We start from the raw sequence: 16,978 nt of genomic DNA on the forward strand, positions 1-16,978 counted from the left end.
ATATTTTTGTTATAAATTCCACAGAAAACACGTCACAAAAGTTTAGTCTTTAAAACGCACAGGAAACGTCGCCCTGACGACACAATGACTTGTGCTTTGATATTTCTGAAAGAGAAACAAGAGACTTTTCAAAAGACATCATCATCATCATCATCATCATCATCATCAGAAGTTTACAGAACAGCAGGAGGATTTAAAAAAGATAAACTGGTCGATACAGGAAACACAGACACACGCTCACATTGCAGCCTGCCCGACTCCGCCCCCTACTGTCAGAAATCATCACGGCCCCTCCCCCTACTGCTGCTCCCTTCTTCTGATTGAAGGATTTTTACACAATTGTTGCCTTGCAACAAATTCACTTCCTGCTGCTGCAGAGTTTTGGCGAAATATTGCTTAGCTTAAAAAAATGGAAAAAAACAGGACATCCACGAGGGGGAGGAGGAGGAGGAGGAGGAGTCAATGAAAGGGGAGTGCAGAAAGTTAAATGTATTATTATTATTTTTATTATGGGGGGTTTATGTTAAACAATAACAAATAAAATAAAAATAGAATAAGGTGCTTTTGTGATTAGGATTAAATAAACATTAAAATAAAAAAAAAGGTTTGGTTGCTTCACATCCAGAGGGAAATAGACGCTAATGTCAGATGCTAACATCAGATGCTAACGCCAGATGCTAACGACAGACGTTAACATCATATGCTAATGCCAGACGCTAACACCAGAAGCTAACATCAGATGCTAATGCTAGACCCTATCAGATGCTAACGTCAGCTGCTAAAGTCAGATGCTAACATCAGATGCTAACGCCAGACACTATCATCAGACACTAACCTCAGACGCTAATGTCAGATGCTAACGCCAGACGCTAACATCAGATGCTAACGTCAGACTGTGAGAGGACACCTGTGAGGGGTGAGTGGAGTGTTGTTTGGTTTTTATCTGGTCCGTTGGGCGGATCCTTGGTTGGTTAGTTAGTTTTTTTCAGCTGTTTGGTTGGTGTACGATTGGTTGGTTTATGGTTGTTTGTTGTTGTTGGCTGATAGTTTTCTTGGTTGTTAAACCGGTTGGTGAACTAGTTGCTTTGTGGTTAGTTGGTTGGAGCAGAAAAAAGCTTTTAGAATTCACGTAATGCTGAGAAAAAACATCGCGAAAGTTTGATGTGATCGTTATTCTATATGTGCAGAGAGTGAGACAGACAGAGAGACAGACAGATTTTCTACGCTGTAAATATTCTTCTGTGCTCACTTTTATATTTTTCCGTACATATGTGTGTTTATATACGTAGATACATATTTAGATATAAATAGTATAACATATGAAGCCATGTTACAGTGTACATACGTGTCCCCGCCCCCTGCCCCGCCCCGCTTCACATAGAAAAAGTCATTTCCACGACATTTAAGAAAATCTTTTACAATTTATGAAACATAGTAACAACAACAACAATGATAATAATTATAATAATAAATAGTCCTTATAGAATAAAATCGCTGCTGTACACGAGAAAAAGCTTAAGTTCTTTTAAAATTTCACTCATATAAAAATATGTTTTTAGTGCAACCGTACGTAAGTATTTAAACTTCACATCCATGTGAGAGAGAGAGAGGAGGGAGGGAAGGATTACATTTATTACAAAGCTGATACACAAAAAACATGATATTATTGTTTATTTACATTTACCTTCCTGCTTTGTTTGCTTATTACAGTATAAGCAAAAAACATCAAAGAGAAAAAGGCACAAAAACGTCAAACTTTTGTCTTGTACCGTTTTTTTTAGTTGTTTTATTTTCTTCCTGTTGTGAGTTTTTGTTTTCGTACGTGTGTGCGTGTGTGTGTGTGTGTTGCAGAAGTCACTTTTCATTTTTAACAAAAAAGAATCAGTATATTTGTGTTTTCTCTCTTGCACGTCATCCCTTCCTTTTATCCCAAAAAAGACAAAAAAATCCTCCTCCTCTTCCTCCTCCTCTTCTCCTTCTACGACGCCTCTTTGCTTCTCTTCGTAATTTCCGTTTCCTGCTCCGGCTTAAGGGGTTGGGATGCTGTGGGAGGCGGCTGGAGGCCGTCAGGGGCGGGGCTTGGCGAGGCGGAGGAGGATGAGTGAGGGGAGCAAGGTAGGGACGGGTGAGGAGGCCTGAGCTCCAGGCTGCTAAAGTGCTGAGTCTCAGGAGGAGACGGAGACACAGAGGACGGACAGAGAAGCTGCAGCTGGGAGTCGAGGGACGAAGTGGACGAGGAGGACGGAGGTCTCCCCTCATCTCCTCCTCGTTTCTCTGCTGACTCCTCAGAGTCGATGCAGAGTGAAGCGATGGCTTTGGTGCAGGTCTGGATTCCCTCCTCCGGCTCCTGCCTGACTCCGCCTCCTTCCTTCTCCTGCAAGGACAAGCGAGGGGATGAAGTCTCCCTAAGCCACTCCCCACCTCCTCCTACTGCTCCTCCGCGTCTCTCGATGAAGGAGGTGTAATGAGGAGGACCAGCGTTGCTGCCAGTGGTTGAGTCCTCTGCTGCGGCGGCGTGCTGCGCCCCCTGCTGGGACAGAGGAGTGGTGAGGGAGGCGGGGACGGACTGAACCATCTGGATTCCTCCGATGGGGATCATTGGATACGGAGAACGAACCTGAGGTGAGAATTTAGTGATAAAAGACTTGAAAACATTCAAATCCACTGGATCAACAAATGTGCAAAAATCTGCTTTAATGTTTAAAAGTTTCATTCAAATATTAAAAATAAAACCTGGAGCTGAGAGTGAAGAGGGAGGTGACTGAAGAGGACCTGGTGAGGGGGGCTGGACCTGTTACCATGACGACGCTCCCCCGCTGACGACAAACCTGGACAAACTTCCTAAAGACAAAAATATACAAAAATACATTGAAACGTGTTTAAAAAAGAAGAATAAAGTGAAACATATGATAAAACACAGAAATACTCATGAAATATGTGAAAAAGCAACATGAAATACACAAAAGAATCCAACTAAAATATAGTAAATTATATTAAAAAGTACCCAGAAATATGTTTAAATATACTGGAATATACTGATATACACTTAAATACACTGAAATACACTGAAAAATGGTACTGAAATATACTGAAATACACTGAAATATACTGAAATATACCGAAAATGGTACTGAAATATACTTAAAAATAATAATGAAATATACTGAAAAATTGTACTGAAATATAATGAAATACACCGAAATACACTTAAATATACTGAAATACACCGAAATACACTTTAATATACTGAAATACACTTAAATATACTGAAAAATGGTACTGAAATATACTGAAATACACCGAAAAATGGTACTGAAATATACTGAAATACACCGAAATACACTTAAATATACTGAAAAATGGTACTGAAATATACTGAAATACACTGAAATATACTGAAAAATGGTACTGAAATACACCGAAATACACTTAAATATACTGTAAAATGGTACTGAAATATACTGAAAAATGGTACTGAAATATACTGAAAAATGGTACTAAAATATAGTGAAATACACTGAAATATTCTAAAAAATGGTACTGAAATAGACTGAAATATACCAAAAAATGATACTGAAATATAGTGAAATACACTGAAATATACTGAAAAATGGTACTGAAATATACTGAAAAATGGTACAGAAATACATTGAAATACACTGCAATATACTGAAAAATGATACTGAAATATACTAAAAAAATGGTACTGAAATACACTGAAATACACTTAAATATACTGAAAAATGATACTGAAATATATTAAAAAAATGGTACTGAAATACACTGAAATACACTTAAATATACTGGAAAAATAGTACTGAAATATAGTGAAATACACTGAAATATTCTGAAAAATGGTACTGAAATATACTGGAAAATGGTACTGAAATATACTGAAAAATGGTACAGAAATACATTGAAATACACTGCAATATACTGAAAAATGATACTGAAATATACCGAAAAATGGTACTGAAATATACTGAAATACACTGAAATATTCTGAAAAATTGTACTGAAATATACTAAAAAAATGGTACTGAAATACACTGAAATACACTCAAATATACTGAAAAATGGTACTGAAATATAGTGAAATACACTGAAATATTCTGAAAAATGGTACTGAAATATACTGGAAAATGGTACTGAAATATACTGAAAAATGGTACAGAAATACATTGAAATACACTGAAATATTCTGAAAAATGGTACTGAAATATACTGGAAAATGGTACTGAAATATACTGAAAAATGGTACTGAAATATAGTGACATATAGTGAAATACACTGAAATATTCTGAAAAATGGTACTGAAATATACAAAAAAATGGTACTGAAAAACACTGAAATATAGAGAAATACACTGTAATATTCTGAAAAATGGTACAGAAATACATTGAAATATACTGAAAAATGATACTGAAATATACTGAAATATAGTGAAATACACTGAAATATTCTGAAAAATGGTACTGAAATATACAAAAAAAAATGGTACTGAAATACATTGAAATATAGTGAAATACACTGAAATATTCTGAAAAATGGTACAGAAATATAGTGAAATACACTGAAATATTCTGAAAAATGGTACTGAAATATACCGAAAAATGGTACCAAAATATACTGAAATATAGTGAAATATACTGAAATATACAAAAACAATTGTACTGAAATACACTCAAATATACTGAAAAATGGTACTGAAATATAGTGAAATACACTGAAATATTCTGAAAAATGGTACTGAAATATACTGAAAAATGGTACTGAAATATACTGAAAAATGGTACTGAAATATACTGAAATATAGTGAAATACACTGAAATATTCTGAAAAATGGTACAGAAATATACAAAAAAAAATGGTACTGAAATACACTGAAATATACTGAAATATACTGAAAAATTATACTGAAATATACTGAAAAATGGTACTGAAATACATAAACATATGCTATCATACACTAAAAAGTATTACACTGAAAATAGAAGTTTATCTGAGACACAAAAACGAGGACCAGGACTAGCTGAGATCCAGTTAGGCTCAGCAGCTCTAGCTTCAGTCCTGGGTTTAAAAAAAAAAAATCACAGTAAATTAAAGAAAAAATAAAACGATGGAAATAAGAAAAATTCCACAAATGGAAACTTTCATCACAACTTTCAACGGAAAATAAACATTTAAAAAAAAGAAAGAGAGGTGAAAGTCTCACCGTCTCCATGTCGACGCTGGTTCTGCGACGTCCTACAGACTCTCCCTGCACCGACGCCCCCGTGTGGTGACTCGGCCTCAAGGTCCTCGCTGCACTCTGCTGACTGGAACACACATAAATCTGAGGTCAAAGGTCACGGCACATGTGTTTGGGGACCCAGAAAAAGCTTCCTGTGACACCGTGTGGGCCCTGAGCCAGTGTTTGAGAACACTCACCTCTGGTGGAGCAGGTGCTGGTGGATTCCTCTGCGAGGAGAGAGAGGCCTGATCACGCCCCTGTGTCGACCCCGGGGTGAAAGGTCGCGTTTGTAGTCCCGCCCCCCAGGCGACGTGGGTCGACTCAGAGGCGACAGCAGCGACAGGTGACTCCTCCTGGGGGAGACGTCTCGCCGGAATCCGCCCACCCCCAGCTCTCTCTTGGGCGAGACGTGACGCAGGGGGGAGGCGTCGCGGCGAGGCGAGAGGTGTCGGGTGTGGGGTGAAAGGTCACGGCGCGGGGAGAGGTAGCGGCGCGCCGACGGCGACGAGGAGGGTGAGTTTGGCGACGGGCAGGCGGAGAGGTCGAGCCCGGGTGAGGACAGGCGTGAGGAGGGGGAGGAGAAATCCGGAGAGAAAAGGGAGAAGTCTTCATCCATGGACGAGGAGGGCGGAGCCAAGAGCCTGCTCGCCTGCGCCCTCTGCTGGCCATGATAGTCCTGACCTCGCTCCGTTGCCGGGTCGCCGGGCGGAGCCTGCGACGTGACGTGGATGCTTGGCACCGTGGTAAAGTAGCCGAACAGCGGCGGCTTGTGGGCGTTCCCCAGGAGGTTGGAGGCGGGGTGGGGCGAGGAGTGGGAGGCGGCCACGGCGGTGATTGACAGCGCAGGCAGACCGTACGGCTGCGGGGATGTGGAGCGCGAGCGCGTCCTCGGGGTGGAGTCGCCGTCGTACTCGTCATCCTCCTCGTCTTCGTCGTCGTCGCCGTCATCCTCGACGCCATCTGAGTCGTCGGCGTCGGAGAACTGATGATCGACCAGCGCCCGCCTGCACGCCTGCTCTGATGACCTCTGACCTTCATCTCCTACATCTGCAGCAGGAGGAGGAGAGAGGAGAGAGGAGGGAGGAGAGAGGAGGAGAGGAGAGAGATACAGAAAGGAAATGCAGAAAAAGAATTAGGGGAAGAGGAGAAAAGGAAGGGAGTAGGACAGGAAGGAGAGGAGGAAACATAAGTGGAAAAGGAAAGAGACAAAGAAACAAACGTAAATATTCACCGTTCACCTCACAGTTTGGACCCAAAAACAAACTCCAGCAACCTGCCTGTGTGTGTGTGTGTGTGTGTGTGTGTCCATTACCTCCGTCGTCCGCCTCCGTGTCCTCGACCGAAGACATGGAGACGCCTAACTCCAGACACTTTTTCATATGAGCTTTAGACTTCATGTGCTTTGTCAGGTTACCTACAGGACGCACACACGCACACACACACACACACACACACAGAATTCAAGTGTTTACATTTACATTCAGACAAACACGAGTTAAGTTTAGTTAAAGTCAAATTTACCACATTTCATAAAACATTATCTATTATCACAGTGTGAGTGTGTCGTGTTATGTGACTGTGTTGTGTGAGTGTGTCGCGTTGTGTGAGTGTGTTGTGTGAGTGTGTTGCGTTGTGTGAGTGTGTTGTGTGAGTGTGTCGTGTTAGTTTGTGGTGTTGTGTGAGTGTGTCGTGTGAGTGTGTTGTGTGAGTGTGTCGTGTTAGTTTGTGGTGTTGTGTGAGTGTGTCACGGTGTGTGAGTGTGTCGTGTTGTGTGAGTGTGTCGTGTTGTGTGAGTGTGTCGCGTTGTGTGAGTGTGTCGTGTTGTGTGAGTGTGTTGTGTTGTGTGAGTGTGTCGTGTTAGTTTGTGGTGTTGTGTGTGTGTGTCGTGTTGTGTGAGTGTGTTGTGTGATCGTGTGTGAGTGTGTCGTGTTGTGTGAGTGTGTCGTGTGAGTGTGTTGTGTGAGTGTGTCGTGTTGTGTGAGTGTGTTGTGTGATCGTGTTGTGTGAGTGTGTTGTGTTGTGTGAGTGTGTTGTGTGAGTGTGTCGTGTTGTGTAAGTGTGTTGTGTGAGTGTGTCGTGTTGTGTGAGTGTGTTGTGTGAGTGTGTGGTGTTGTGTGAGTGTGTTGTGTGTGATTGCTGCTCTGCGTCTTGGTCTCTTTTATTTTGAAAAGTTGATCACAACAAACCTTTAGTTTTGAAGGCGAAGTTGCAGAACCTGCAGACGTACGGCCGGACGTCGGTGTGCGTGCGGATGTGTTTCTTCAGCATGCTCGGCTTCTTACAGCGGATGCCACATTCCTCGCAGATGTATTTCCCGCGACCGCGGCCGCGCACGTACACGTAGTCCTCGTTGGATTTGTACCTGAAACACAACGAGCAGTCAGTGTGTGTTTACTCTGCTCACTAAATGATTATATAAACATAAGATTTCAGTCTTTTTTATTGTTTTATATCATATATTATTTTTTATGCTTCGTCTTGGTCGAAACATCTTCTTCAAGTTTCAGGAAATTCGGTGGAACTCGACGTACACCGAACTCCTGTTTCGTGGCAAATGGTCAAAAAACGCCAAAGGTTGCCGTGGCCACGCCCCCTATGAATCTGCAAAACCTTTTTGACAATTTTTCACCTTTGATGTGTTGAGTACGACAAACGCCCTTGGACGAGTTCACACATTTACCCAGGGTGCAAATGGCCAAAATAGACGGCGCAATTCAAAATGGCCGACTTCCTGTTGAGTTGAAGCCATGGTCTCAGTCGAGAACAACTTCACATCAGCTTCTCTGATGTTTGACATTATTTCTCTATATGCAGATGATAAAAAATACATCAAATAATGACGTGAATTCAAGTCATTTCAGTCATTGAAGGAGAACTTAAAACAATAAACACACAGAATGTGTTAAATACTAGAACAGATTCACTGAATGATACTTCCTGTCGTTTTTATTACATGAACATTATTATTCTGTGACGACAAGCTTCAAATGTTTGGCTTTTTTTGTGATAGTTCTTTATTTCAGTGGGCGTCACTTTTTAAACTTCTACATTATTTTACCACCAGGGCAAAAAAATTAAGTTATTTCCTTTGTGGTGAAAATTGTAAAATGGTTTCCTGTCTTGTCTGGACTGAGGTAACGCTGTGTGTGTGTGTCTGTGTGTCTGTGTGTGTGTGTGTCTGTGTGTGACATCAAACACTCGGGCGGGCAGTGAGCGCAGCTGTGGTCAGTGATGAAGATGAATTATGATGATGATGATTCTTGTTTCACATGTAAGATCATGAAGCAAGGGGACGCAGGAAGAAAACCCAGAGCGGATTTGTTTCCTCTTCCACTTTGTGGACTTTTCTCATGTAGAATGTGTTTATTCATTTACACATTTATTACACACACACACACACACACACAGTGTTGTAATGTAAGTGTGTGTCTTTTCTAAGCTTTTATCCACTGATTGTGTTTGAAGTGTTGTTCAGGGAAAAAGAGAATTACCTCACTGTCTGCTGCATTTAATAACTGTGTGTGCAGCGTGTGTGTGTGTGTGTGTGTGTGTGTGTGGTTCAGTAGCCTCACTTGTGCTGGCTCTACTTGAATGACTATAAAACATAATGCTGCAGAGGAATGTGTGTCACAGCAGGATTTCACTCCCTCGTACGGTCGTTATCTTTTATTTCAGCGTTTTCGTCAACATTTCAGGACAAAATCCCTGGACTTTCTGTGTCAAAACTGAGTCTTTGTCTGACTTTAATGACATCACAAGTTGATCATTCAGCGTCTCCTGACCAAATTCAGGTCTCCGGCCGTCCCTGTTCCACCGCGGCCTGTCAGAAAGGTGCTCTCTGTGTACCAGACGTCCCTGGAACTATTCAGGGAGACACTGAGCTCAACAAGATGCCAAACAAGTGTCGGCAATCATTGTCATCTGTTTCTCTGGGGTTTATTACTTATTAGGACTGAACATTTGCTCTGACGTGTAAACATACAACTATTTATAGCAGTTCTTCTAAGTCCTGGTCCGGAGGAGCCGCAGCCCTGCAGACTTTCCCCTGCTCCAGCTCACCTGCCTCCAGTGGTCAGCTCAACCCACTGTGACTCATGTATGGCAGTGAGTCCCCAGGACCAGGACCAGGACTGAGAAACACTGGTTTATAGTAATAACACTTGGATCTCAGTGTGGTTTTAATTTTTAGATTCTGGTTTTAAAAGTCTATTCTTAGTCACAGAACATGTTGTTCATCCCTCAAACTTCAAAAGCTGGACTTGTTTAGGTTCCGTTACTGGACCTCATGTTGTGTCGGCATGCGTGTGTGTTGGACGAACCCGCCTTCGAAGATCTTGATTCGGGTCGGCTCGGTGGTGGCTGGTTTGACGGAGACCTCCTTCTCCACCTGCTCCTCCTTTGACCGCTCCCAGGACACCACTCCCTTCATCTTCCTCCCAAAGTTACAGACGTCGACAGGCATCAGCTCGGGCTTCAACTGCAAAGAGAGGACAAGCATAAAGGAGAGGGTGGAAGGACACGAGGACAAGGACACAAACGGCTCCTCTGCGTACCTGATCAAACCTCAGCTTCCAGGCCACAGATGACACCAGTTTCCCAGAGCTGGGTGGGGACAAGGCTGCTGTTGTGAACAGCAAATCTGTGCCTTTCCTCTGTTTGGACCTGAGCAGGGCCAGCGCAGCCTTGGTACTGAGGTTCAAAGGGTTTGGATTGTATGAGTTGACGCACCATGAACTGTAGACGGAGCCACGCAGAGTGGCCTGGGTGCTGTTGGGTTTGGTGTATTTCAGGAAACACCAGCTGACTTTGCTCATTGTGCGCAAGCTAGGGAACTGGAAATACTGCTGGGCATCATTTTTAAGTATCAAGGTCTGACCCACTGTTCCGGATAATCCTGCACTTTGGTTGGTAGCTAGCTGAACCAGCATGCTAGCTCCAGGCTGCTTTGTGCTGTCTGTCTCGTCTGCATCATTTGAGGAGACCATGGACTGGGGGCTAGAGCCGGGGTCTGGAGCTGAATCATCCACATCAAGCTCCTCTGGGGAGTCTCGGCCACCTGACGGACAGCAGTCAGTGACGATCTGAAGAGGAGGAGTGAAGCTCTCCGCCCGGGGGACATCAGGCAGGTGCGGGGCAGAGAAACGGACAGGAATGGCAATCTTGGGGGCAACAGGGAAGTCACTTAATGGTGAAGGAGAGTCATCCATGGAGCCGTCACTCTTAGGGTGAGTGTGCAGACCTCTGCCTTGCATCTTCTCAGTCTTGCTACTGCTTTCAGTTCCACTCAGCTCCACTGCACTCATCTCCTTGACAATCTGTCCGTACATTCGTTCTTCCTTCACTCTTTTCTGCTGCTTAGTCTCAATGAAGAGCTCCAGAGAGCTGGCAGGGGACAGCATGCGCTTGCTACCCCCGATGCCAGACCCTGAGGCATCTGTGGTGGATATGGTGCCTGACGTCAGTGACAGTGGGATCCCAGTGTTCAGTCGTTGCTCTGGTAGAGTGGAGTCTGGAACCTTCCACAGAGGGTAGCGTAGCACTGAGCCTTCAGTCGGTCCCAGGAACTGTGACAGGTTGAAACCTGCTCCGCTAACGCCTCCACCAATTCCTCCAGATGGTTTGCTGAAACTTGTGCCACCAACTAGGGGAGACAGGCCGCCGTGGTCAGCATCACCCAGAATCGCTAAGTCCACCCCTTGTCCTCCATTACTGGGGCTAGCAACCAGCTGACTAACACTAGTGTACATAACACTACCAAATGATGGCACATGGGTTTGGATCCGTACAGGAACTATCATACTTGGCAGTGAGGGCTGGGATCCCAGATTTTGGGTTGCAAAGACCGGTTGAATCTGCTGTAAAATCATGGAGGTGGTGGCTGCACTGGGCATAGAGAGCTTAGAGGAGAGTGTGCCGTAGTTTTGCTGTTGCTGGGACAGAAGAGAGGCACGAGGTGAGAAGGAGGCCATATACATCTGAGAGCTTCCATTTTCTGATTTTCCATCCTGGGAGTGGAGTGGCTGCTGTGTGTGGGGCTGGTGTCCGGTCAGGGTTCCCGGTGATCTCATTTGGAGTTTTTGGAATTGCTGCTGGGCTGCCTGATGTCTGGGAGCTTGTCCAGCCTCCTGGCTCCAGAACAGACCTGGTTGCTGGAAAGATAGTAAAGGTGGGCCACTCTGGTACTGCTGGATTACTTCCTTGTTCATGACCTCATGACCCGGATATTCTCCTTCAGATGATGAGCCCTGCGCCTGCAGACGATGCTGCTGGGACCTATTAGAATGAGAGGACGTTGATGAAAGCGCTGGCTAATTTTTCAGTTGGCAAATTTTGATAGTGTTGGAAAATGGCGATGTTCTTACCTGCCATAGAGTGGTTCGTCCTGCAGGCTGTCCTCACTGATACTCTGCTGGAGGAGGTGCTGGTGGTGTTGGTGAGATCCTATTCCTATGCATAAGGCATAACTTAGGTACAGTATTTTATGAAAACATTGAGCAAAACTATCTTTAAAAATTTCTGCATAATGTTACAAAATGGATTAGCACTTACCACCAGTGCTATTTCCAACTCTCTTGGTTCTGCTGGCTAAATCACTGTTGCTGTGAGAGGAACCTGTTGGTCCAGACCAGGACCCGTGTTCTAAACTCTCCTGTTTAATTGGCATCTCCGCCCCGGATTCATGAGTTACTGTCTCTGGATAAACACTCAGCGAAGCCTAAGATATGTGGGTTTAAAAAGTAGGTCAGTTATGTACAGTCACAATGTAACATGGGCGTAGTGCACAGTGCGTTACCTGTCGGACAAGATATCCACGCCGGCGTTCCTTCATCGAAGAGGCACTGGAGTAAACCTCGCCCTGTCTGGATGAGGACAAGCTTCCATAGTCAAAAGATTTGCTGCGCATTTCAGGCAACTCCATTGACAAAGTGCACGGGGCCTGCTCTGATGAAGACCGCCGCATCTCCCTCTGCTGGTGATGACTGGAATGACCACTGCCGGGTACTGTCAGGAACTCTGATTGTTTAGCTCCACTGCCAGAGGCCGATGTGTCATCCTGGTTCACAGTCGCAAAGAAACTTCTTTATTACTCAGTTACTGGGAACATGAAGTCTCTTACAGGTGCTGAAGTTCAACACAATACACATTACAGTCACACAACACCGTAACCATTTTAAGATTACCTGTTTAGTGGGTGAGACAGACTTGAGGCCTTCATCTCTGTCGAAGGACATGGAGAAGGAAGAGGAGTGGGACAGATTGCTCTCCTGACTGGGGCTGCGAGAAAGGCTTGTGCATGTTGACTCAAAGCTTGATTCACCCGACGAGTGCTCCATGTCTGTGAGACGTAGCCTCTTCTTCTTGGGTGGGAGCTTTTCTGATGGCATCTGGGCGAGAGTGTCACTCCTCTGCGGCAGCTGGAACTCCTCAACGTGTTGCTGCTGCTTATCCGGCTCCTTGCTCATCTGAGATTCGGTATCTTTCTCCGGCTTGTCCGGCTCCTCTGTCACCCGGATCTCTGGAACTTGGATGTTGGGTTGTCGGATGAGTTTGTGTGGGATGTGATAAGGCTGACCAGGGGAGGCCGCAGCTGATGTGGATGAGGTAAGGTCACTGTCACTTTGCAGCTGCTGCTCCATGCTCTCTGTCCTCAGCAGGACGGACTCAGGACTTAGAGCATCTTCAAATATGTCTGTGTCAGACTGCTCAGAGTATTGGCTCGATAGGGCTTTGTCTAAAGAATGATATCCTGGCTGCTCAAAGGACTCCGACTTCTCAAAGGAATTTGGCCGACTGAGGGAGTTGGTGTGTTGAATTACTGATATGACATTCCCAGCTGCCTTCCTGCCCTCAGTGTCAGGAAACAGTGCCATGTCCTCAGAGCACATGCTGGCACAGGTATCAAAGCTGTCTGATTGGCTGTGAGCGCTGAAAGAGCCCTTCGCTGTCGGGGTGGCTCTTGACCCATCAAGACTACTTTGTCTAAAGTCATAGTCCCCTATCATCTCCACTGAACCACTACAGCTACTGTCACAATGTCCAGGGCTGTCCTCCTCATCCCCAACACTCTTCTCTATCCTTCTTTTTCTTGTGGCTGTTTCTGACATGCTAACTTTAGTACCATATAGGCTGTGGGCCATGTGCTCTGGCACTCCTAGGCTGCGCTCACAGAGCTTCATAGCCAGAGATGGAGCTAAATTCTTAGGCATTGGTCCGTAGCCCTCAGCCTCTCCTGCATGGGCTTCAGCGGCTGAATGTTCAAACGCTGCCTGCCTCCTGAGTCTGCGAAAGCCTTGTGGGTAGAACACGTCATCAGATGTCATCTCATCGAAGGAGTGACTGCCCCGAATACTTGGGGGGATGCTGAGGTTAGGAGGAGAAGAAGTTGGCATAGAGTTACTCCTAATAAGTGTTGCAGAATCTGAAGGAGGCTCCAAAAGCCCTGTACTGCTCTGGCAGGGTCCAGTTGGATACTGCTTGGGATCTCCAGAGATCCCTACATCCCCTCTGAAACAGATAGGATCCTCAGCTATTTTCCCCATGTCCAGAATAGCACCTGATTGCTTTAAAGTTGCCAGACTAGCTGGGTCAGCTCCTGCCATTCCCACTGTGATAGACTGTCTGGATCTGGAATTGGGTCTGTAGTACCAAGAACGTCCAAACATAATCTCTTCATATGTCTTGACATTAGTATTTGGGGGGCTGATCTGCTGCTCTGCACTCTCAGAGCGTGAAAAGTAACCAGAGTCTGTGCTGCCTTTGCTGTGAGGACTGAGGAGGTTCAGGGACTGGGAAATGGCAGAGTCCACATCCTGGCCTTTCTTCTCGCTCAGCCTCAGTGCCAAGCGTTGCTTGATGGTTGGGGAGTCATCCAGGGAATGTGCTTTTCTGCCGACCTGCAACACCAACATGTGATGCGAGCCCTTTATGTCCTGAAAGGGTGGGCACTCCATACCCGTGGAGGGGACTCCCCCAGGTTTGGGAACAATGAGAATAGGCACTTTGATAGATCCCACGGGCAGCTCTTCAGCCGAGTCTGCATATGCTGGCTCCGCCCCCCCTAAGCAGTAGGAAAGACAGACGTGTTGGCGGTGACTTAGAACAGGTACAGTCAATGCACTCTCAATGCAAAAATGTCAAACTCTTACCTGTGTTCTTGTCAGCTTCAAAGGAGATCTGCGGCATGGGGCTGTCTTTGTCCATCAGCATGGTAGGGCCCTCCACACCTTCCTCGTCGGTGTCTGTACTCTGCTCTCCATCTGAGTGAACCTCAGCCTCACCCACAGGTGACGCGTGATCCAGGTCCCCACCGCGGGCCACGGCTAGCTCTGAAAATGGTACGAGTCCAGCCTTGATGGCGTGAGCGTGGGACTTGCGATGCTTGTAAAGGTTGCTCTTGGTTTTAAAGGAAAAGCCGCAAGGTTCACATGGATATGGCCTTTCTCCAGTATGTGAGCGGATGTGCTTCTTCAGGACACTGGGCTTGGCACAAGCTCGCCCGCAGTAGCGACATAAGTACTTACCTGGCTTTTTGGGCTTCTGCTCTTTTTTGCTGTACCCCTCATCTCCAGGCTCAGGGCCAGACTGAGAATACTGTCCAAAGGAGCTGGGTAAACTGGGAGATTTCTGTCGGGGAAACCTCCCTGCACCGGCCCCATGAGGGTGAGTATGTCCTGCGTATCCTACTGGATACAGATCATCAGAGGGTAACTGGCCTGCAAAAGGCCAGGCATGAGGCTCCAGGCCTGGCTGGGGTTTGGCTCCTGAGAGGAAGCGCTCAGTTTGGGGGTGCTGAGGGTATGGGTGGCCCAGCTGGTAGGAGTATCCCCTTTGAAACCCCTGAGCAAAGGGCCCTTGGGGGTCTTGAGATGGTGGGCCTCCTACTGCCCCTACTGCAGAGGGTCCAGATAACAGCTTTCTAGAATTTTCCGTGATTGCGTATTTCTGCTGAGGTGCTGATCCCACACTGGCACCACCAGGCAAACTTTCCCGGTGTGTCAAATCTGGGTCAGCAAAAGTGCAACTCTTGGTGTTTGCAGATGGCTCAGACACCCACTTTCTCTGCAGAGGCACCTTCTCCTTCACTGGTTCCTGACCGGAGGTCTTGTGCCCAACGGCAGCCGATTCACGAGCCTCCATTTTGAAGAGGCTCTTCTGCGGGTCAGAGTAGTTGGGAGAGAGGGGGAGGGAGGGCAAATCCTGGAGGGCTACCAGTCCCCCAATCTACAAGACATGGTAGCTGAATCTTTGACGGCTGCCGCAGTTCACAAAAACAGGAAGTGCCCGTCCATTGCTGACATGGACTGATTGCGTGGAGAGGACATCAGAAATGTGTCTCTACTCTGTCCATTTTGTCTCTGTGTGCTGTTTTTCTGTCCAGTTCATTGAAAAGCACAAAGGTTCCTCGAATGATCTGTGGAAAACAGAAAAGTATATTTCTGAGTTGAAGAGCGAGAGAGGCTTCAAATAAACGAACGTTAACAAAAGACCAACACTAACTTCTCTGTTCAGTCAAAGTGCTCGAGGATCCTCTTCTGCTGCCACTTCAGCGCTCATTCATTCAGATTTCTCACAGAAAAAAAAGCACCTGCAGCAAAACAAAGGAGAGATTTTTTTTTTAAATTCTGGTCGTCAGGTGCAGTGCACACCGGCTCGCTCTCTGCTGGAGAGAGAACGCATTAAGGGGAAGAGAACCTAAGAAGCCTAATGTGCAAATGTAAATGTCACTGATTCCTCAGTGAGTTCCTTCACACCGGAATCCAACTGTGCTTTTTGCCTTTTCGACCCTCCCTCCCTCTTTCTCACCCACCTCCTCCCTCCACTCAGTGACTCACTGATGCAAAGCAAACCCACGCTGTTCCTAAAAAGACACAAAGGCTTATAAATAGTGCTGCGGAAGTGACGCTGGAGAGTCATGATGTGTGTGGGCGTCCGAGAGAAAAGGCTGAGTCCAAGAAGAAGAAGAAGAAGAAGACGAGAAAAGAAAAAGAAGAAGAAGAAGAAGAAGAAGACGAGAAAGAAAAAGAAGAAGAAGAGTGCGAGTCATCGGTGCAAGAGCACCTTTCCCTTCCTCTCCTGCTGTCATCGTCATCTAACTTGGGTAACATGCTCAGTTCAAGAGCGCGCACACACACGCACACGCACACACACACACACACACACACACACACACACACACGTGTAAGTTTGTCTCCAAAACCCTGGAGGTAGAAAAGTGTGGGGGTGTGAATCATGTACTCACAACAGAAGGATGAGTGAGTGAATGTGTGTGTGGGAGGCTGTTCCATCCTGAAGGCTCTCTATGTGTGTGTGTGTGTGTGTGTGCGTGTGTAGCAGCATACTTGCAAAAAGAAAAAAAAAAAAAGGAAGGAAGGAAGGAAGAAAAGGAGATAAAATAGTGAAGGAAGGGAAGAAGGAGACATAGAGAGGAGGGAACGCTTGAAGTCGACACAAAAAAGAAACAGACAGCACAGACACAAGGAGGCATAGATACCAGGGTGTACAAGGAGGACTGTATAAGGGAGTAAGGACACAACAGACACTGATGGCTAGGTAGCTAGGAGAGAAATGGCACACAAAGGATATAAAACAGAGGAGCTGTGAGGCGACAAAAACCAAAGAAATGGAACAAGGCCTTGACAAGGAAACTGAAAGAGGAGGACGGATTTAGGAGGTAAGGAAACAAGTAGGCATGTAAGGAAACAAGGACACACACACACACACTGGTAATAGGGCCATCTCCTCAGT

At 45.6% G+C, this 16,978-nt stretch overlaps 1 protein-coding gene across 6 annotated transcripts in view; it reads right to left on the reverse strand.

Moving 5' to 3' along the window:
• Positions 1 to 1,822: 1,822 nt before the first annotated feature.
• Positions 1,823 to 16,978, reverse strand: part of hivep2a (HIVEP zinc finger 2a) — a 64,256-nt gene continuing 49,100 nt past the window's right edge. For 5 of the 6 annotated variants that reach the window (XM_058613683.1, XM_058613682.1, XM_058613681.1 and 2 more), the window contains 14 exons: positions 15,731 to 15,818; positions 14,380 to 15,644; positions 12,415 to 14,291; positions 12,027 to 12,287; positions 11,783 to 11,948; positions 11,596 to 11,680; positions 9,787 to 11,506; positions 9,553 to 9,710; positions 7,420 to 7,595; positions 6,546 to 6,647; positions 5,431 to 6,280; positions 5,216 to 5,318; positions 2,734 to 2,841; positions 1,823 to 2,617 (listed from right to left, as the gene is read on the reverse strand). In XM_058613683.1, coding sequence (XP_058469666.1) covers positions 1,979 to 2,617; positions 2,734 to 2,841; positions 5,216 to 5,318; positions 5,431 to 6,280; positions 6,546 to 6,647; positions 7,420 to 7,595; positions 9,553 to 9,710; positions 9,787 to 11,506; positions 11,596 to 11,680; positions 11,783 to 11,948; positions 12,027 to 12,287; positions 12,415 to 14,291; positions 14,380 to 15,370 — 7,236 coding nt within the window. In that variant the 5' untranslated portion in view covers positions 15,371 to 15,644; positions 15,731 to 15,818 and the 3' untranslated portion in view covers positions 1,823 to 1,978. The remainder of the gene's footprint in view (positions 2,618 to 2,733; positions 2,842 to 5,215; positions 5,319 to 5,430; positions 6,281 to 6,545; positions 6,648 to 7,419; positions 7,596 to 9,552; positions 9,711 to 9,786; positions 11,507 to 11,595; positions 11,681 to 11,782; positions 11,949 to 12,026; positions 12,288 to 12,414; positions 14,292 to 14,379; positions 15,645 to 15,730; positions 15,819 to 16,978) is intronic. The other variant, XM_058613686.1, reaches the window with a different exon arrangement.

Source organism: Solea solea, chromosome 17 (assembly GCF_958295425.1).
Source record: "Solea solea chromosome 17, fSolSol10.1, whole genome shotgun sequence".
Classification (NCBI taxonomy): domain Eukaryota; kingdom Metazoa; phylum Chordata; class Actinopteri; order Pleuronectiformes; family Soleidae; genus Solea; species Solea solea.